This window comes from Eschrichtius robustus, chromosome 4 (genome assembly GCF_028021215.1).
Source record: "Eschrichtius robustus isolate mEscRob2 chromosome 4, mEscRob2.pri, whole genome shotgun sequence".
Classification (NCBI taxonomy): Eukaryota; Metazoa; Chordata; class Mammalia; order Artiodactyla; family Eschrichtiidae; genus Eschrichtius; species Eschrichtius robustus.
This window is the reverse complement of record NC_090827.1, coordinates 28,621,942-28,644,366: the sequence shown is the minus strand read 5'-3', so window position 1 is coordinate 28,644,366 and position 22,425 is coordinate 28,621,942. Positions and strand designations below refer to the sequence as shown.

Below are 22,425 nucleotides of genomic sequence, written 5' to 3'. Positions count from 1 at the left end.
TTATGTTAAAATGAAAAGTAGTGCTTCCAGAAATTAGAATTTCGCTAGAGTTCATATTTTTATTTGCCTCCAAACTTGGGGGCAAATGGTGGGGAGGTACAGGGGGAAATAAGGAGTTTTAGTTTTAGTCAGGGCCAGGACTAATGGTTTCTTGTAATCACTTTCATTCTACAAATGTTGAAATGAGTACCTACAGAATGCAAGAAACAGAGGCATTGTAGGAAACTGGAAAAAATCTAAACCATGACCCTTCTTTCTAGACCTTACCGTCTCACTGGGTAAACAAACTAAAACTATGACACATAATTATGCACAAATAAATATCAATCATTCTTGGTAGTATATAGGAGCATTCAAGAGAATGTGATGGATGAGAAGGTGTTATAAGGAAACAAGATTTAAATAACTAAGGCAGAAAATGAAGGGGTTTAGAACATGCCACCCTGAAATATGCCACTTTAGCATATCGATTATTTTGATCTGAAGGCACTAGGAAACAGCAAATGCAGGAAGGGCTCTCTGACCTCCTACTTCTACTTAAAGGCTAGTTATAAAACTTCCCATGAGAAAGGTTCCCTCCCTCTACCAGGAAAAGAAGAACATTCTTACCACCAGAGATGGAACTGACACTGAAATGGACCTGTGCAAACAAACCTACTAAAATAACCCTTATCTTCCATTAGTTTATCCCATACGTTTAATAGTCACTGTTGTACAATCTACTGCCCCTAGCCCAAGGCCCCTTGTCTGTCTCATCCCCACAATTTATTGTTTTTTGTGTAAAAAGGTATATAAACTTTGGGCCTAATGGCTTTGGGTCTTCATTTTCCTTCTGAAGACTCCCATGTACATGTAAAAATATTCAATTAATTTGTATGATTTTCCTCCTGTTAATCTGTCTGTTAATTTCATTGTTAGACCCAGCCACAAAATCAAAGAAGGTAGAAGGAAGTTTTGCCTCTCCTACGAGAGAAATAAGCATTTCAGATTCGGGAACCTCCACAACTAGCATGGGAAAATAAGAGTCATTTGGATGGAAGGGTGAGGTAATCAATTCGGCTGGGAGTATAGGATTCACAGTAGAGTGCATTTAGAAGTAAAATAAAATGACATGTTAGTGCCAGATTAAAAACTACATCAACTATTGTCTGCAATGGTATATCACTAAAGATTTTTTGATCAGCAATAATGTACATTATTTTAGAAAGGTTTAACTGGCCATTGTTAAGTGGCTATCGATACAGTCTTGCTGAATGGAATAATGGTTTGAATGAAGAACTGAAAAAATCTAGATGTAAAAAAACATTGTTAAGGAAGAAAAGAACATGAGGCAGGAAAGAGAGCAAACATGATACCTGATGGAATCTTGGAACCAACATGGACATAGATCAGGAAACACAGGTTTACTGGAGTTTTTAGAGCTTTTGAGTTAGAACTGACAGACATATGTGTAGAAATATTCAACATCCAACAAGCAGCTGAAAATGTGAACCTAGAACTCAGATGAAAGGTGCAGATTTAAGACTCACATTCTCAGGACACTGGACAGGGAAAAACAGCAGAGGAATCAAAGACAAGCTTTAAATGCCTTCATTTAAGAGGAGGCTAGAGTGGGTGAGGAGCTAAAATAAGTGCAGTGTCCTAGAAGCTAAGAAATGAAAGGAAGGAAAAGGAAGTGATCTTCAATGACGTCAGTTGCTATGGAACTGTCAAGTTCACTTGTAATGACAAGGAGGTCATTTGTAACAGCTGGGAGCTTTGTAGTTTACCATTTCATCCTCCTAAGGATAACTAGGAAATAAGTATCTTTTCACCACGTCTTGGGCTATGGTTCCTTTTGCACTTCTACTTTCTGGGATTGGAGTTGACAATCAGTCGAAAACAAGTTCCCCTAGACCTCATTTTCCTACCACCTACTGTAGGTTTTCCTTAAATGTGCACACAAGCAATGCACCAAACGAAAAGTAATGTAGGCAGTCCTTAAAGGTATAGCCGTCTAAGTCAAGAGGCAATGAAAGAAGGTTGTTCAATGTCTGCATATGTAGAGGCTTGAGGTACACACATAACTCAGATCTCCAGAAAGCTCATGGATCCTCGATTCAATCTAGACAGGGCCTTGAGTCACAGTACGTGGGTAGCACCCATGGGAAAGCCAAAAGAGACTAGTAAATTGGGGTCAGAAACCTATTGACCTGGGACTTCTAATCACGGGCAATCTGGTGTTTGCTGTTCAGCGTGTAACACCACCCTTTCAAATTTCTCCATCTACAAGAAGAGGTTTTAAGATAACGGGCCCTAAAAAAACTGATGAGATTTTTCCACCCTCTCCAAACAAAAACGTCTTCTTGCTTGCGTTTTCCGGGGGTCTTCACGGCTCGGCGATCTCTTAACGAATCTCGATCCGACAGCAGAGGTCGCGACGTCCGGGTCTCTGCGCAAGCGCAGGAAGCAGCCCCCCAGGTTGGGGGGCAGGGGTCGGGCTGGGCGCGTCGCGCGGCTGCGCGCTCCCTTTTGCCGAAGCACCTCCCCGGAAATCTGGCGTCACCGGGGTCGAAGGGAAGTGCTTCCTGGAGCACGGAGGCGGTTACAAATCACGTGACAGCGGCTTTTAGAGGAACCTGTGTCAGAAGCTGTCCTCTGAAGTGACAGCTCAGGGAACCGGGCAGCCCAGAAACCCAGGTAACTGGAGCCAGTTTGCCCGGTGTTAGGCTTGGGCCCGCAGGTGGCGCGGGCGGTGAGACGGAAGAGAGGACGCCCCTTTCGCCTCCCCTTTAGGCCTGAGTTTTGGGGGTGAGAGGGTGGAGTGGGCTGAGGTCAGGCATCTCGGTTACCCGTCTGGGTATGTGGAAACTCCGAGTGCCTTCAGCCTCCCTGGCACGAGCCCTGGAGCCGCGGATCCTTGTCTGACCCTGAGGAAAGCTGACCCCGCGTATTGGGTTGGAGGTGGGGAGGGCGAGGAAGTGGTGAGAGGAGAGTCACCAGGAGTTTTTTTTTCCAGGCGTGGAGACTGATCCTGCGAGAGGAAGGGGTTCATCATGGCGGATGTGAGTTAACACAAGAGGAAGGAGAGAGTGGGCGGGGAGTGGTAGCGCTTCCCAAGTACAAATTTGTTTCGTTTTAGCGCTTCCCTCCACTTCATTATTTTCTCTAGGATCTGAAGTGAGAGATTAATTTGAGTAGCTTGCGGGGTCCCGAGTTTCTGCCTGGAGTGGGCGTGGAGGACTCTAAGGTGCCTGAGGTTGAGAAGCTTTTATTTTTCCCACGCCCCAGTCCTGCGGGCATGAGGGAAGCTCTGCATATCTACCATTTCGATTTCTAAATGATGGTTTGTTGCTCTGAATCTTTTTCCAGTAAGTGTTATGTCTCTCTGAGCTCATTGTAGCAATTGCAGATGATTTATAACCAACACCTCTTTAGCACAGCAATACAACCAAAATTCCAAATTTAGAGAACTTCACTCCTAGAAACATCAGGTAATTAATACTATTAACGTCTGTGTTTGTTTATAGTTTACGTACTGTTATTTTGCTGACATACATGCTAAACATTCTTTGGAACGTTGAACATACACTCATTTAATTCTTACAGTAACTTTTATGAGGTAGGCACTATTATTATTATCCCTGTGTTATAGATGAGAGTGCTAAGGCACAGAAAGATCAAGTGACTTCCTCAGGTTACACAACTAGGAAGTTGTGGAGTCAAGATAGCAACCCAGGCAGACTGGCTCCAGAGCCCGTGCTCTTAACCAGTACACTAAATGGCCATTCAACATCAATATGAATCGGATTTTTCTGTTTAGGTTGCAAGATTATGTTTTTCTACAGTTAGCAACTTTTTATGCCTTTATCACTCCATTTTTGGGTGCCTTCCATTATATTTTTGAGGCCTTATTCTCCAGGCATCATCAAATCACTAAATTCTTTTGAGCATCTCCCTTGAAAAGATTGCTATAGTAAGGGCTGTGAGAGAAATAAAAATGACTAAGGTATGATTTCTTTCCTTAAGGGTTTCTAAAGTTAAAAAAAAAAGTATGATAAAACAAGTGATCATAGATGTGCATACATTATTGTGTAAAAATTCAAGGGAAAGAGGGATTGCCTCGGTTTGTCTTTATCAGGAAAGCTGGTTTGGAGTATTTGGTGGTTGAGATTAGCTCTAAATGATGAGTAGCAATTTTTTTTTTTTTAAAGGTCGAGGAGGTATTACTAGTAAAACGAATAGCATAAGCAAAGTTAGAGATAGGAAAGGAAAAGATGTATGTGGAGGAGCTGTGAACAGTCCAGTTCAGCTGTGGCTGAGGAAATGTATGAGGGAGTGGTAGGAAGCAGGACTGTAAAATTAGTTGTAGACCATACTGTAGAGAGCCTCAAATGTCTACAGAATTTGTACATAATTTGGTAAACAGTGGAGAGCCATTCAGACATTGATTCTTGATCTTGGCTGCACAGGGAATCATCTGGGGAGCACCTCCAAACCAGGCATCAGAGTTCCTTTTATGCTCTCCAGGTGTTTTCCATAGCCAGGGTTGAGAATCACTGCAACTATAGATTTAGAGAAGGAGAACAATATGATTATTGGCATTGTGCAGAAATGTGTGGGGTAGAAATGGTAGACCGTCATACCAATTGGGAGGCTAGTGTAAGTCATAAACAATAAACTGGACCTAAACTGTAACGTCATTTGGAAAGGAGAGAAGAACATCAGTTTAAAAACTTTTGGCTTCACAAGTGATTCTTAAAGTGACACATGTGAGTTTTGGGTTAAATATTACTTTATGTTTCAAAGCTGAGTAAGTAACAGCGATTGGTAGTGCCATTAGTGGAAACAAGAAGAGATTGGGGAAATCTGGATTTCGGATGAAAAGTGATGAGTTGAGCTTTGTGATAGTGTGTGCAAAGGTAAGCTGGTGGTGATAACATGAAATAAAGTGAACGTCCAGATTTGGAGAATAGTAGGGATTAAAGGGCCAAAACAGCAGGTGTCTGATTTACGTATGTAGAGCTCATAATTGATGCCGGGATTGTCAATGAAACTCCCCAGATGAGAGAGTGTAATGAGACAATGTAGTCTTCTGTTTCTTTAGTCGTAATTATGTTCCATGCTAAACACTTGACACACATTGTGGTTTGTCTTTAGTCATGCAGGAAACTGAGTTTCAGAGAAGCTCATCAACTTACCCAAGACTGTTAAAGTGTTGTTAGAAAGTCTGTGGATATGGAAAGATGTTCATAATATATTCTCAAGTGAACACAAAGTTAGCAACAAGAAGATGTACAATAGTATGAAAAGTATGATCTAATATTACTGCTAATATGTATTTGTGTTTCCACTTCTGGATATGCTAATCACTTTACATGCATCGTATCAATAAACTTCAATAACAATCTTATGATGTAGGTTTTATAATTATCCCTACTCAACAAATAATGAAACAGGCTTAGAGAAAAAGGTTAGTTAACTTGCTGGAAATCACACAACTAGTTAAAGCATCAAAATCAGAAAGAGAAAGAACACAAGCAAGAATGGTTATGAATGAATACTTAAGTTACATGAGATGTGGATAGGACAGTGTCTAGAGAACCAGTACAAGGCATTATTATTATAATACGATTTTTTATATTTTCTTTCAGGACCTAAAACGATTCCTGTACAAAAAATTACCAAGGTAAAAAATTACTAATTTGTTAGTAAATAAATTCTGCTTAACATATGTTAATTTTATGTAGTATTTTGTTTCTGTTTATCTTAGACTAATATGTGTGTATTATGCTATTATTTAGCACTTGCAAATATTCTAACAATCTTATGTAGCACAAGTGATGTGCTTTGAGTTTGCAGATAAACAACATGAGCCCTAGAGAAGTTACATGACTTGTCTGAGGTTAAACAGCTAGTGAATGCCCGAGGGCTAGAACCCAGATTTCTTGCCACTTTAGAGTTCTTTCATAGCGATTTACTGGATTATACTTTGAAGTAGTTGGAGTAATTTCAAGGGGAAAAAACCTAAGAATTTGCCTTTATTTTTAACATTGCTTGTAAGACCTAATTGCTGAGTCTACATAACTGGAAAATGCTAGACTTAGCAGCTCATACTTGGAAAAATCACAAGGCTTTCACCTACCTGCCCACAGTCCATTTGATGCACCATTTTGTAAATTAGGCTCTTGTGTTGAGGACAGTGACTTCCTTTTAGGTATTTTACTGATTCAAAGGACTTTGTCACTTTAGTTGAATTAAAATTCACATTTAGTTTAATGTAAAATGATACCTTAGAGTTAAGGGCATGAAAGAGAGGAATATATTGAGACATCCATTTTCACATTCCAGAAGAATTGATTAACCTTTGAATTAGTATAGCAGAATATGTAGTGAGAGCCTTTGTTTGTTTTTTTTTTTTTAATTTCTTATTCTCCGAATCTATTTGATGTTAGAAAGGTTTTAGATGTCAATTTACATAGGTGGGGGGAAAAAACCAAACAAACCCTTGTTTGGATTTTTGCCTAAATTGGTTTGTGTGGTTTGCCTAGGCTTGTGCCTTTACTCTGATTACAGAGCAGTTGAAATTAGTATTATCTTCGAGTTTTGATTTATCTATATTCTTCTCTGCTCAGGAAGAAATCACTACTGAAGTGTTATTTGTTACCATTGACTTTATGTTAGTGTGATACTTAGATTCATTTTTACTGCCTGCCTCCTAGTACTGACAGCTGTAAAGACGAGCTGCCAACACTGTTCTCAGCCTAATGATCGGCAGTAGCAGCAGCCTCGGCTTTGCACAGCAGGGCAGGGCCATAAAAATGACCGAACAAGCTGCAACTGTCCAAAGCAATTTTAATAATCAATGGGAAAAGTTACTTTGGTTTTGTGACCTTTAAAAAATGTTGCCAACACGTTAAAACTTCTCTTATTGTTGGTTTATTTAGGGAAATGGAAACAAGTGCTAAAACTAATATTTGTTTAATACACTATAATTTAAAACATTAGAAACATTGAGAATTAAGATGTTTATTTCTTTGAAAAAAACGTATCAAAAGTAGTTTGAACAGTGTGTTTTTCCACTTCTTTTCATATATTGTACCTTCAGATATTTGAAAGGTATATCCTTAAGATAAGGAACAGACATCTTTTCTGTGCCTGGCAAATTGGCATATTTCTTTCTAACTTTGGATTAGCTTCCAAAAGTTTGTTCTTTGTACTTTCTTTTTTTTTTAAATTAATTTATTTTATTTTATTCATTTTTGGCTGCGTTGGGTCTTCGTTGCTGCACGCGGGCTTTCTCTAGTTGTGGCAGGTGGCGGCTACTCTTTGTTACGGTCCGCGGGCTTCTCACTGCGGTGGCTTCTCTTGTTGCGGAGCACGGGCTCTAGGCACATGGGCTTCAGTAGTTGTGGCACGTGGGCTCAGTAGTTGTGGCTCGCGGACTCTAGAGCGCAGGCTCAGTAGTTGTGGCACACAGGCTTAGTTGCTCTGCGGCATGTGGGATCTTCCAGGACCAGGGCTCGAACCTGTGTCCCCAGTATATTGGCAGGCGGATTCTTAACCACTGCGCCACCAGGGAAGTCCCTGTCCTTTGTACTTTCAGTGATGTGAAATGTCTCTGAGAGTTCCTTTAATGTGAGGTTCTTGCCAGTGTCACTTCCTCTGGGACGTCTTTATCCTGTTCATCACAACCACTTTTCTTAATTTACATCAGGACATTTGCTTTCACTAAGTTGTTCTGGCTGCACATCTAGTGCACAGCAGCAAGTGTCAGCATTCCTCAGCTACCTGTTTCTTCCATAACTCCGTTTACTCTCTATTCCAGCATTATCACTTTTCATTTCTTTGCTGCATTTCATCTTTATTGGCTGTTCCCTATTTCAGTTATCCTTTTTTTTTTTTTTTTTTTGGTCACATGGTTTGTCGCTGGAAGACAAGAAAGTAACAAAACTACAGCATGCTTTGCTGTCTCTTCAAAAACTGCATAAGGTGCTCCATGAACAATCACCAACACACTCTGAAAGAAGCGGTGTGACTGGTTACTGGTCACAATTTGCATCTGTTATTTACAAAATTCCTTACATAGTGATTTGTGAACTGAAGAGTTAGCTAAGCTTGTACTTTATGCAGTTGTTCAGCTAATATACCAGCTAACTGAGACTTTACCCAAGCTGCTGGGGCAGAGTGGTATTATTTAACTAAATTGTGGCAACTAAAATGTGTCCATATTGGAACCATACAAAACAAGGGCTTTCTGTGCTTACCTGTATTTACCTTATTGGAGGCTTAGCGTATTAAAATGATGATAAAATTGGCCTGGGGAGAGGGAGGGATACCACACTGGAGACAAAATATAGGAACAGAAGCATAGTTGATATATGTGAAAAGGATATTTGTAAAAACATAATGAAAATCTTTCCACAGTGGAAGGAAAGGGATTAGTACTGTGTGTTTTTATCCCGTAATGACTGAGGCCACTTTGTTTCATTTTCATGATCATTTCTTGAAAGTGGGCTCATTGCACCCAAGAGCTAAAAGGATGGATAAGTAATAACACATAAAGAAAAGTCATAGAATATACACTTTGATTTGTTGCTAGATGTATGTAAAGTTACGGGGTTTGGACACAGGTAACCTGGCTCCAGAGCTGTGGGTCCATGCTTTTTCTTTCTTTCTTTTTTTTTTTAAATTTATTTATTTATTTTATTTTTGGGTGTGTTGGGTCTTCGTTTCTGTGTGAGGGCTTTCTCTGGTTGCGGCAAGCGGGGGCCACTCTTCATCGCGGTGCACGGGCCTCTCACTATCGCGGCCTCTCTTGTTGCAGAGCACAGGCTCCAGACGCGCAGGCTCAGTAGTTGTGGCCCACGGGCCCATTTGCTCCGCGGCATGTGGGATCCTCCCAGACCAGGGCTCGAACCCGTGTCCCCTGCATTGGCAGGTGGATTCTCAACCACTGCGCCACCAGGGAAGCCCCAATGTACAATATTATATAAGTTACAGGTATACGATATAGTGATTCACACTTTTTAAAGGTTATACTCCATTTATAGTTATTATAGAATATTGGCTCTACTCCCTGTGTTGTACAGTATATCCTTGTAGCTTATTTTATACATAATAGTTTGTACCTCTTAATCCCCTACCCCTATCTTGTGGGTTCACGCTTTTAATTCTTACCGTTATGACTTTCAACAACCAAGTCAGAGATACATGTGAGTGGAATGTGCTTTTGTTCATTTGAATTCTCTGTTAAATATAGTTCTTGGATTTGTATTTTCAAATCTAATTGTGACTCAAAACAGTCTCAGGCTTTAATATTCACAGCTTCTTGTGTTAAAACCAAATGTTTCATCATTATATGAATAGAACTAAGTATGATATCTTTGATTACTAGTGTAACATTTGCTTTTTTAGGATAAAAATATTTGTTTCACTTAGCTTAAAGTTTAGATTTCTGCAGGATATTTCATAAAATTCAATTTATCCCCTCTAAAAGTGTAGCGTACCTATTAATACATCATAGTTATTTTCAATTATTAGTAAGATGTATTCATGTTTTTCTTGGTTCACTGTGTATAGAATTGGAAACACGTTTTATATTTGTGACCTGATTTCTTTAAATGGGTCCTTTAAATATATGAGTCCTTTTTCTACTTTGTTGGGCTTTTATATCTGTGGATTTGAAATCCATTAAAAAGAATGTCCTTTTATTTCTTCCTCCTCTTTTGGTGCATTAATTGGCCTTTAACTTAATTACCATGAAAATAAGAAAAAAGAAGTCACCTATGGTGATACAAATATTTCTAAACATTTTTTAGTACTCTTTACCTGTTTTTCAATTGGCTTATTTTTTGAGTAGACAATACATTTATAAAGTTCAAAATTCGAAAGTTAACTGAAGGACATAGAGTGAAGAGCCTCCCACCCCTGTCCTTCAGCTGCACAACTCCTGTCTCAGAGGCACCCACTGTTACCTTCAGAGAGATTTTATGCACCTGCAAGCACATGTATTTGCACATATACTCATATGTCTTAGTTCAGGCTGCTATAACAAAGTACCATAGACTGGATTTCTTATAGACAACCGAAATTTATTTCTCACAGTTCTGGAGGCTAGAAGTCTGAGATCAGGGTGCCAGCATGGTCTGGTTACAGTGAGGGCTGTCTTCTGGGTTTTAGGTTGCTGACTTCTCATATCCTCATGTGGTGGAAAGAGGGCTAGCTAGCTCTTTGGCCTCTGATAAGGCTGCTAATCCTATTCTTGAGAGCTCCATCCTCATGATCAGTTACCGCCCAAAGGCCCCACCTTCAAATAACAGCACACTGGGATTAGGGTTTCAGGATACGAATTTTGTGGGTGATGGCAAACATTTAGTCCATTGCAACGTATACCCTCACATGCCTACACATGATATTACATAAGTTGTTGGTTCTTGTACACGCTATTCAAAATGTGTGTTTTTTCACTTAATGTAACTTTGAGGTCAATTACTCAGTACATAAAGAGCTCTTTTTTGTGGTTGCAGAATATTCCATGGTTTATGCGTGTCATAACATATTTAATTTGTCCTTCTTGATGGACAGTTAAGTTTCCAGTCCTTTCCTCTTTCAAGTCGTGTTGCTATTGACAGTTGCACAAAGTTAATTTGCATGTGTACAAGTATCTGTAGGATATGTTTTCATATAACCTAGTTTTTAACTTTGACAAATATTTGTTTTTATGTATTAATTTTATAGAGTACGTTTTAATCCATAGATAATTTCAAGATTGAATGATAATAGAAAATAATGCCAGTAAATATTGAGACACAGTTGTTTTCATCATTTTTATTTTAAATGTGAGGGAGATAAGTAGTTTCGTTTGTAACATTTTCTACTTGAATTTTAATCACACTCCCTGACTTGAAAATTTTTGACAATGAGATTTTTAGAAAGTTTAATGTCAGTATCTGCACATTAAGTTAATATTAATATTCCTCATTCCTAGGTTAAAATATTAAGGTTAACACCATAAGGAGGGGGTAATTCAGGGATATAGTAGGGACAGTAAACATATTTCTGAGGAGACCACCACGGTAAAGTGAATATCGAAATAAAGCGAGTCACACAAGTTTTTTGGTTTCCCATTGCATATAAAAGTTATGTTTATACTAATACTGTAGTCTGTTAAGCGTGTAATAACATTATGTCTAAAAAAACGATGTACATGCCTTAGGTAAGAAACACTTTCTTGAAAAAACACTTTTTTGCCAAAGAATGCTAACCGTCATCTGAGCCGTTAGTGAGCTGTAATGTTTCTGCTTGTGGAGGGTCTTGCCTCAGCGCTGGTGCAGCTGACTGATCGGGGTAGTGGGTGCTGAAGGCTGGGGTGCCGTGGCACTTTCTTAACGTAAGAGCACAGTGAAGTTTGCCATGTCGATTGACTCTTCCTTTCACAGTTTCTTTGAAGGATGCAAGGCTGTTTGATAGGCATTTTACAGCTACAGTAGAACTTCTTTCAAAATTGGAGTCAGTCCTCTCATACCCTGCTGCTGCTTTATCAACTGAGTTTTTTGTAATATTTAAATCCTTTGTTGTCATTTCAACAATCTTTACAGAATCTTCACCAGGAATAGATTCCATCTCAAGAAACCACTTTCTTTGTTCGTCCATAAAGAGCAACTGCTCATTCATTAAAGTCTTATCCTGAGATGGCAGCAATTCGGTCACATCTTCAGGCTCCACTTCTAATCCTAGTTCTCTTGCTGTTTCACCATATCTGAGTTACCTCCTCCACTGAAGTCTTAAACCCCTCAAAGTCATCCATGAGGGTTGGAGTCTACTTCTTCCAGACTCCTGTACATGTTGTTATTTTGACCTCCTCTTCCCATGAAGCATGAATGTTCTTAATGGCATCTAAAGTGGTGACTCCTTTCCTGAAGGTTTTCAATTTACTTTGCCTGGATCCATCGGAGGAATCACTGTCCATGGCAGCTGTGGCCTTATGAAATGTATTTCTTAAATAATAAGGCTCAAAAGTCCAAAGTACTCCTTGATCCATGGGCTGTAGAATGGAGGTTGTGTTAGCAGGCATGAAAAAAACCTTAATCTCATCGTACATCTCCATCGGAGCTCTTGGGTGACCAGATGCGTTGTCAATGAGCAGTAATATTTTGAAAGGAATCTTTTTCCTCTGAGCAGTAGGTCTCAACAGTGGGCTTAACATATTCAGTAAAGCATGTTGTACATAGATGTGCTGTCATCCAGGCTTTGTTGTTCCATTTATAGAGCACAGACAGAGTAGATGTAACATTGATTCTTAAGCACCCTAGGATTTTCAGAATGGTAAATGAGCATTTTGCTTCAACTTAAGGTCACCAGGTGTATTAGCCCCTAACAAGAGAGTCAGCCTGTCCTGTGAAGTTCTGAAGCCAGGCATTGACTTTTTCTCTCTAGCTATGAAAGTCCTAGATGGTATCTTCTTCCAATAGAAGGCTGTTGCATCTGTATTGAAAATCTGCTGTTTAGTGTAGCCATCTTCGTTACTCATCTTAGCTAGATCTTCTGGATAACTTGCTGCAGCTTCTGTATCAGCACTTGCCTTGTGCTTTGATGTTACGGAGACAGCTTCTTTACTTAAACCAACCTCCTAGCTTCAAACTTTTCTTCTTCAGCTTCCTCGCCTCTCTTAGCCTTCATAGAATTGAAGAGAGTTAGGGTTTTACTCTGGATTAGGTTTTGGCTTAAGGGAATGTTGTGGCTGGTTTGATCATCTATCCAGACCACTAACACATTCTCCATATCAGTAATAAGGCTGTTTTGCTTTCTTACCATTCGTGTATTCACTGGAGTAACACTTTTGATTCCCTTCAAGAACTTTTCCTTTGTGTTCACAACTTGGCTGTTTGGTGCAAGAGGCCTAGCTTTTGGCCTGTTTCAGCTTTCGACATGCCTTCCTCACTAAGCTTAATAATTTCTAGATTTTGACTTAAATGAGAGATGTGTGACTCTTCTTTTCACTAGAACACTTAGAGGCTATTGTAGGGTTACTAACTGGCCTAATTTCGATACTGTTATGTCACAGGGAATAGGGAGAGAGGTGGGGAAACTGCCCGTCAGTGGAGCAGTCACAACACACAACATTCATCAGTTAAGTTCACCATCTTGTATGGACATGGTTTGTGGTACCCCAAAATATTATACAAGAGTAACATCAAAGATCATTTATCACAGATCACCATAGCAAATATGGTAATAATGAAAAAGTTTGAAATACTGTGAGAATTATCAAAATGTGACCCAGAAGCACAAAGCACATGCTGTTGGAAAACTGGTGCCAATAGACTTGCTCCATGCAGGGTTATAAAAAGCTCGATAAAGTGAAGCACAGTAAAATGAGGTGTGCCTGTAGTTAACAAGGCTATAGGTTTTGTGTTATAGTTAAAGGGCTATAGGTTCTTTGTAAATGATGAAAGTTTGCGGATGTTTCCCCATTATAATTTTTAACATTTTTGCACTCTAGGGATTCTCACTAATAATTTAGTATTTAAACTGCATGGATAAATTATGTGATTCTCAGTGTGCACAGATGACAACATTGATGTTAATTAATATTTTTGAATGTTAATTATGTACCAACCACCCTCTGCTTTACATGCATTATTTTATTAAATTTCACAGTAGCCAAATAAGTACAATTATCCCCATTTTCAGATTAACTGAGACTTAGAGAGAGAGGTTTTGTAACTGACGCAAGGTAGCTTAAACAGTAAGCACCAGACTCTGAACTGGAAACCAGGTCTTTCTAACTTCACAGCTGTAGACTTAACCATTCTGCTTACTTCTTGTGTGGGCGTGGCTGAAAGGATTGCTGTATGACCTCCATGCTTTCTGTCCTGTTCCCTCAGCTTACAGTGATCTTTCTGCCCCTCTTTTCTTAGTACCATAGCATCTCAGCTGAGATACCACTTCCTCAGGGAAGCCTTCCCTGACCCACCTGTCTGAATCAACCCCCCTTTTGTGGGCTCACGTATCCCCACATATCTCTTAATGGCACTTCCCAAGTTGTAGTTTTACATTTGCGTGAGGTGATCTGAATGATAGCTGCTCTCCTTTTAGATTATAAGTTGTGTGAAGGCAACTGTGTCTGTTTTTGCTTGTTATGGTGGAAGAGTTTTTGGCAAACATGTTATAGGAACTTATATCAATAACTGAGTTCCCATGGTTTTTCAGAAGTATACATGAAAATTACCGTTATGACTTTGAAGGTACATATTTTGAGAAGATGTTTCATAATATTTTAACTTTATGTTTTCTTTCTAGTGTTGAGGGGCTCCATGCTATTGTTGTGTCAGATAGAGATGGCGTGCCTGTCATTAAAGGTAAAATGGAGCAATTACATGCCAGTGTCATGTTTGCTTTTGAATAAAAATGTATTTATTATCTGAGTAATATAGAAGGCAAGCATAAAATAACCCATTTCAGTACATTCAGGAGACGGTCTTAGTTTGGGAGGAAATGTTTGCTTTTGTGTGTTGAAGGCTGGGTTGGAATCTTAAGTAACTTATTATATATCAAATGTATCACGATATCATCCAGAGTTTATAAGCATGGATTTATCACAAGCCCAGTTTCCCATTAAAGACATTTCATGTATAACGTAAACGATTAGTAAATCTGAGTGATGAGAGTGGGCATATATGCAGCTAGATATATTATACACACAGACTCCCCCAATATATGTTTTTTTTATCAATATTGCTAGTAGTTTTAGGATAAACATCCATACATTTGAATTAACATAAATTTATTATTTTGTTTACTCTTTCTTGTTCTGCTTCCTTACTGGAAATAAGATTTTGGAAAACTTTTAACTTCACAATTACTTTAGTTAACCAGAATCTAACAGTAGTTTTTGCCTAAAGAAGAACTGGTTAACCTAAGGGAAAAAAAAAAGAAAAAGGAAAAAAACTTCTTTTTGCCTGAGTTTTACCTCTTTTTTTTAAAGTATGTATGTCACAGAAAGATTAAATATAATGTTCTGCATATTTTGTGTACAATTTATTTTCCACCTGGGGTTATCATATGTGTCAGATAATTTCAGACTTTAGAATTGAAAGAAAGTTTAGAAATTAGCTAATTTAGTTCTTTCATTTTATAAATGGAAATGGTCAAGCACAAGGGATACATTGTCAGTCCAAAGCTGCACATGAGTCAGTGACAAGGTAGGCAAAGAACCCATCATCTCCTGATGTGTGATCCAGTGTGCTTTCTAACCCAGCATAGAACATAGGTAGCCATGGGCAAGTCACTTACCTTTTTCTCAGTTCTGCAATGAGGGCTTTGAAGCAAGTAATCTCAGAGATTTTCCAGTTCTAATGTTCTTTCTGAGGATCGCTGTGTTAAAAGCCTTACTTAAGCTCAGCACTTACTGGTACGGCTAACTCCACTTTAGACCTTTTAACGAGTGAAAGAAACTTAACACACATGGCCGGTCGTCGAATTATTATCATCTACAAAAGATACTTCTGTGGGTTTTATAAGAGCAAAGGTTTTTGAAGCTTTTTGTTTGCTGTTGTAGCTTTGCTCTCGGTTAAGCAAAACATTCAATTTATTAATTGTACTGATAATCGTAATCTGTGTTTTAAGTTAGATATTAAGAAAATGGAGACAATTAGTATTCATTTGAAAATTTTAAAAAATTGTGAGAAGCAGCATTTCTTCCCTTAGTTATGATCACTCAGCTTCCGGCTGAGTGGTTTTTCCCACCTAAATTGATGAGACCCAGTTGGTAATACGATTTTCAGTATTGTGCAGCATAACCGTTGTGCTCCTTTCTTACAGGTTTATGTTAAAACACAAACAGTGCTCTAGATCTTTTCCCTACCATATTTCCTGCATAATTTGTACCGAAATCATTTCTATTTCCAGTGGCCAATGATAATGCTCCAGAGCACGCTTTGAGACCTGGCTTCTTGTCTACGTTTGCCCTTGCGACAGACCAAGGGAGCAAACTCGGACTTTCAAAAAATAAAAGTATCATCTGTTACTATAACACCTGCCAGGTCAGTTCATAATTATCAAATGGTTTGCTGATGATTTCAACTATTACTGCGCTTTCTGTATAAAATCGTTTGCTTTATAATTCTGAAGTTTAGTTTCGAAGGGGATGGAATTATAAAATCGTAACCTTCAAACTGGTTATGTTAAACTGTAGTAATGTCTTTCACATTCCAGGAATGAATGAATGTAGAAAATTAGACTAAAAGATTTAGCCGTAAAGTATATGTTATCCTAAAAAGGGTACGTCAGGTCACTAGCACCTCCAGTAGATGGTGCCCTTAGCTTTATTTAACAACTGATTTCTCAAATGGCACACTTGTTTAATTGTTGTTGCGGTGACAGATACAGAAGTTTCCTTGAAAGTCAAATGATAAGTTATTTAAATTTGTTATCGCTACTAATTCCTTCATTTGGTTCGAAATATATAAAATAAGCGAGGTTATTATTTGTGGGAAAGAAATTAGTTGCTGCATATCTCTTGACCTCCAGCTGGATTTTCTTCTTTGGAATAAATTAATCACTTCTACTTTAGAACAGTGTTTCCCAGAGTATGTCATGTACTACTGGCGCTACACAAGTGACATTTTCTATTTTAAAAGTTACATATTTTAATGTCTCTTAGGCCAGAGATAACCAGCCCATCTGACCTTTAACTTAGCCAATAAGGGTCAGGTTGAAGCTAAATTTTTTAAAAAGATAGTTGATTCAAAGTTAATTTAAATTTAAATCAATTTGAATTACAGTGGTTCAGAGGAGGCAGAAGATCATGAAGTTATAACCACTTGAATGGCTGAGAAATACTGCCTTGACCTATTTGCTTATCAGATATTTATTGAGTCCCTATTATGTAATTGACACCCTGCAGGGCTTTAGAAGATAAAAAAAGATGAAGAAGACACGGCCCCACCTTAAAAACTTTCCAGGCTAAGTGGTATTAATGTCTCTAAGAGATAATCAGTAAGCCTGTTTGATGGAAATACTTATTTTCAGCTGTTGCATGTTTTCATGAGGTAATACCATGATGTTGGGCTAGTATCGTACACATCGACCATTCAGAGTTTTTTGGAAGATTAAGATATTTCATCTGAATTACACTACCTTTTCACCATGTAACATATTATTTAGATCTTGTTCTCTTTTTAGGTGGTTCAATTCAATCGTTTACCTTTGGTGGTGAGTTTCATAGCCAGCAGCAATGCTAATACAGGTGTGTTTTAATACAGCTCGTAATTCTTTATAATACCATATCTGAGCAGTCTAATGTGATAGGAATAGCAGATTTAGAGTAAGAAAACCTAAATTCATGGCCCAGTCTACCATCTGTTCCTTGATCTCTGGAAGTGTAACGTCTCTGAATTGTGTCTTTCATATCTGTGTAATGGAACTAACATCTGCTTTCTCGATCTTGTGCGGTTATTTTTTAGTTCAAATGAGACAGTGTATGGGTGATCGTTCAAGACAGAAAGGAACATTAAACGTTATCCTCACCTCTTGAATGCTGTATCTTGCTCACCTTACAACAGTTTAAGAAAACAAAGAAGAGTAGAGAAGATAACCAAACAGAACACATACAGACGACCAAGGATGAGTTCAGTTCCGTATAGACCAATCTATAAAATCTTGAACCATAGTGGGCAAGGTGAATGTGGCTGAGAACTTAAAGAGTGTGACGAGGATGCATATACTCATTCTTCTTTAGGGTGGGAGAATGTGAGGACAAACACTGGGAAGCTGCACTTCCTAAAGAGGATAGTAAGATCTCATTATATCCACTAGCCTTCACCGTCTACTTTCACGTAAAATAACGGCAGTATTCAGCTGAATTGTAATTTTTTTCCTCTTTTGGTTAAAGTGGAATTTTGTTAAGGTCTGTCTCCTTCAGATTTCACCACTGTTAGAACTGTTATACATTCCTTTTCTGTTTTTTGTTCTTTCCAAGCTCTTTGAGCCCATTTTGTTTCCAGCCATGTCACTGAAGCCTGTATTTAGATTCCTCATCCTTAAAATGAGGGGTTTAGATTCGATGGTCTATTGGGTCTCTTCCATTTCTTAAATGTTTTGAAGCTATAAAATATTGTATGTGAAAGCACTTTATAAATTGTATAGGATAGTAGTGGTGTCAATATTTTAATTATATTAAACCTCAGTTCTGATAAATCACTGTCATGTTATAAAATCATCCGTTGTTATAAATTATGATAAATGTGCAGAATTGTATTTTAGTATTGATGCTTAGAACATTTCCTTGAGAGTCCCAGATGCTTTTAGTGCTCTGTGAGACAGAGGAAGATCTTTATTTGGGCATAAAACAAGCAGTATTTAAGATATATATAGCCTTCTACTCTGGTAAACTGAGGAGAAGCTAATTTCTAGACTAGTTTGTTTCTTTCAGTGTGTGTTTTATACTCCTGCCAAGCATCTTTAAAATTATTCTTTTCATTTGAAATACCCGTTTATATCTTAGCTTTATTGAATTTATATAATAAATATGTGATTATTCCTTTGCTATCTACCTATCTTTTGATAAAGTTCATTAAAATTGGCTCAGGAAAAAAGTATACCTTTTTTTAGTAAAAATCATGTGTATTATTCCTGAGTCAGTGCAGATTTTGAAATAATAAGGTATAAATTAAAGTTTTCCTTTCAAAACTGACAAAATTATAGCACGTAATATAATTCACTTTACGTCTTCTGATACGTATAAATATTTTCATTTATTTATGTTAATAGATGATAAAAATAAACTTCATAATGAGTATGGGTTCTTGGTTACTTTATTTAGAATTACAATATTTTGTTTCAAGTATGTTTCAGTAATGGAGAATGAACTATGTCTCATTTACGTTTTTAGTATTATGCATTTTGATAAACATGTTTCTAGTGTTCAAATTTTCTTAATCTCTTTCTTTTAGGACTAATTGTCAGCCTAGAAAAGGAACTTGCTGCATTATTTGAAGAATTGAGACAAGTTGTGGAAGCTTCGTAGTCTGGCAGTGGTTTCTATGTACACCTTATCTTCATTATATCAGACAGTATCAATCCAGCAGTCTTTAGACCACAACAACACTGGTATCCATGTACTCAAGAAAGGGCCCCTTTTTCCACCTTACACTAGAGAAAGAGCCTATAGATAGAATTTACGGACAGATTGATTGTTATCTTTTCTCGTGTAGGGCCTTTTCCTATTTGTGAGATCTGGGGATTGCACAGAAATGGCTCAGTCTATCACAGCTCCTCTGGAGTTAGTCCAGTCACCAAATACGCACGAGATTCCATTCGGTGGCTCAGAATCAAAATGATACTCTGACCCACTTGAGCCATGGAGTGCTCCCTGTTGTACAGTGTGCCAGGCCTGCAGAATGAAGCAGACTCTTTTTATTGTGAATAGTGAGGACATGTTGTTCTTCGTATTATTTTATTTGCATTGAGAGGAAGATAAAATGGCTTAGTAAAAGTAACAAAATCAGCGCAGTCGCCAACTCTCCTTTGTATGTCTTCGTTTTGCAGTACAGGTCAGTGTTACTAACTGATCTGATTCTTCTCAGAGGGCACTGCTCTTTACGGGAAATGAAAATGATAGCTAATGGGTTTTTCCCTCCGCTCTGCTGTGTCTGTAACCAATCAGTGTTTTTTAATGTTTGTGTATTCTTTATAAAATTTAGATGTGATTCATTATTGAATTGTTCCCAATATTGGTATGTATGTAAACATGGTAGTATAGCCCTTTTTTCTCATACATGAGGATAAATAAAATAGTATTTTTAGAAGTACAGTTTGAGCACTATGTAGGTTTTTTTCCCCCAGACTGTTTTCAAACGTTTAAAGACTATAATTAACTTAATTCACTCTTTCAACTACACGAATAAGTGACCGTTTCACGTCTGGTTTGGAGACCGTCTGTTTTACCTAGCATAAACTGTCAGTTGGAAAATAAACCTCATCCATGAGCCTAATTTAATCTCTGAAATTGGTATCACAGCTCTAGCATGTGCTTTTCATTTTCAGGAAGGCAGTCCATCATTCAAGGTTGTTAATTTCCTCCTAGGATCTTTGGCAATCAGAGTTTGTCACTGGTACCTGGCATTGAGCACCTACTGTGCACCATTCACTAGCGCTACCACACTGCAGAATTCTAAGGAGCACAGTGTACGTCATATTTCTGTGCTCCAGGAGTGCGTGTTACACGACATGTGTACGAATGCAGTCCCTCAAGTTGTGCAGTGAGATCAGCCGGGCACTGTGCCTGCCTCCGTCCTTCTTCTTGCCTTCCTTTCTTCCTCCCTCCTTCCCTCTCTTCTCCCCTCCTTCCCTCTCTTCTCCCATCCTCTACAAATATGAGACTAAATTGTGGTACCCATCTTTAAAGAATGTACAGCTCAGTAAACGGAACAGGTATAGGAAGTGCTGTGATGAAGCTGTGCACAGGGTGCTATAGAAAGCACAGAATGGGGCGTTTAAATTGGGCAAGAACAACAGCCTTTACAAAGAAATAGAGGCAGGAGCTACGTTTTACCTGCAGCATGCTATACGTAGTTAATTGTTATAACCTAATGAAGCATTAGACGCATCCATTAAAATCTAGAATTCCCATCATTCCAGGTTATTGTTTAATAGTGTCCAGGAAGTTTTTGCCAATGCAGTGATGCGTGAAGCAAGAAAGTCTTTTATAAATGAGGTGACCAAAATTGTAATTACTGGTAATTTTATATGTATACCTACATACATTCATACCCACCACCCAGGAAAGAGAACTAATAAATGGAGATATTTAACCTTTGCCTGGTGAACACTGCTACTGTTAAAATTTCTATTTTAAGGGGTATAATAGTTAAACTATTCTTTAGTTCATCCAGAAAAATAAGGTGAAACTTTCTAAGGAATTTTTGAAAAGGTAATATAAAGCTAGGTTATTTTTAAAGGATAGTGTAAAACTACATCAGGTGCGCAACTAGACAGATCAGTAGAACAGAATAACCCAGAAACAGACTTTAGTACGTACATACGAGGAGTTAAAACATTGTAAAGATGACATCATAAGTCAATTGGGAAAGATTTATTAAAAAATTAGCACAGACATTCTTTATGCCCTACTGATGGAAGTGTGAATTGTTATAGCCTTCTAAATAGGACAACTTGGCTATCTCTACCAAACTCAAGTGCACATAACCTTTCACCCAATGTATTAGGATTCTCCAGAGAAAGAGAACCCACAGACACAAAATATTTCATTTGGGCACCCCATGTTGAGTCAAATTGACACAAAAGCCCACAGTTCCACTTCTAGATATTCATGTTACCGATGCATATGGACGTGTGAAAAGTATATACTTACATTCATTGCAATTTAGTAACATTAAAGGATTGGAAACAAGTATCCATCATAGATGAGGTGACCTGTTTGTTTTTTGTTTTGTAACAAGGCCAGTTTATACCTGCTGTTCTCGGTGTAATTACTAGTGCTCCTTTCAACTCTGAAGGGTCCCACTTTAGATAGATTATATGTTCACCCTAATCATAGAGGGTTGGTTAAAGAAATTTCTACATTTGCCCAATGGAAAAAAGAATGAAGAAGACTTTAGGTACTGAGATGGAATGATCCCCAAAACATCATGTTCAGAAGAAAAAGCGTAGTGTGAAACTGTGTGCTATGCTACAACTTATGTATAGGAAGAAAAAATATAGATGTATGTTCATATTTGCTTGTATATGCTAGGTATCTCTGAAGATGCACAGGACGTGGTAACATGGGTAGCCTCCATGGCGTGGAACTAGGTACCTGGGGGACAGGGTTCCCAGGAGTGACCCTTTTCACTGTAAACTTTACTTACTGAATTGTTAACTATCCAAAAGTGATAAAATTAACTAAATAAAATATTTCAGCAAACAACAAAATTCATGATAAAATGGTGATGAGGTATTTGGGAAAGAAAGTTGTATCACTTGGGGTTCACCAAAAAACAACCAGTAGGATATATATGAATTAGACTTATTTCCAGGGACTGGTTACCTGATTTTGGAAATTGGCAAGCCCGAAATCTGCAGGGCAGGCCGGAAGCCTGGAAAATCTCGGGCAGGAGCTGAGGCTGCAGTCTACAGGGAGAATTTCTTCCCCGTGGAAACCCCAGTTTTGCTCTTGAGGCCTTTCAACTGCTTGAATGAGCCCCACCCATGTTATGGAGCGTAACCTCTTTTATATAAATTCAGGGGATTGTAGATGTGACTAAGCACATCTATGAAATACCTTCATAGCAACATCAAGGTGAATTCTTTCTCAAGAAGGCTCTTGCTTTATTTTACATGGCTGTCCACTAGCCAGACCTACTTGAAATGTCCACAGACTGGGCTGTTCTGTTTGTTAGTACAAAATAAGTTACAGAAGTTGAGGGTTAAGGGTTTAAAAAA

The 22,425-nt window shown here is 38.2% G+C and overlaps 1 protein-coding gene across 1 annotated transcript; it reads left to right on the top strand.

Moving 5' to 3' along the window:
* Positions 1-2,585: 2,585 nt before the first annotated feature.
* On the top strand, positions 2,586-21,915 carry LAMTOR3 (late endosomal/lysosomal adaptor, MAPK and MTOR activator 3). Its single transcript, XM_068542495.1, has 7 exons — positions 2,586-2,679; positions 2,999-3,044; positions 5,634-5,668; positions 14,284-14,342; positions 15,892-16,025; positions 17,167-17,230; positions 18,936-21,915. Exons 2-7 carry the CDS (start codon positions 3,036-3,038, stop codon positions 19,007-19,009), a joined length of 375 nt encoding a protein of 124 aa, XP_068398596.1. The 5' UTR covers positions 2,586-2,679; positions 2,999-3,035; the 3' UTR covers positions 19,010-21,915.
* Positions 21,916-22,425: the final 510 nt, after the last annotated feature.

What these genes read in the sequence shown, in the direction of transcription:
- LAMTOR3 (XM_068542495.1), top strand. An exon ending in CTGTACAAAAAATTACCAAG is followed by an intron (nt 5,669 to 14,283) that starts GTAAAAAATTAC and finishes TTTTCTTTCTAG; the next exon opens with TGTTGAGGGGCTCCATGCTA. An exon ending in CAGCAGCAATGCTAATACAG is followed by an intron (nt 17,231 to 18,935) that starts GTGTGTTTTAAT and finishes TCTTTCTTTTAG; the next exon opens with GACTAATTGTCAGCCTAGAA.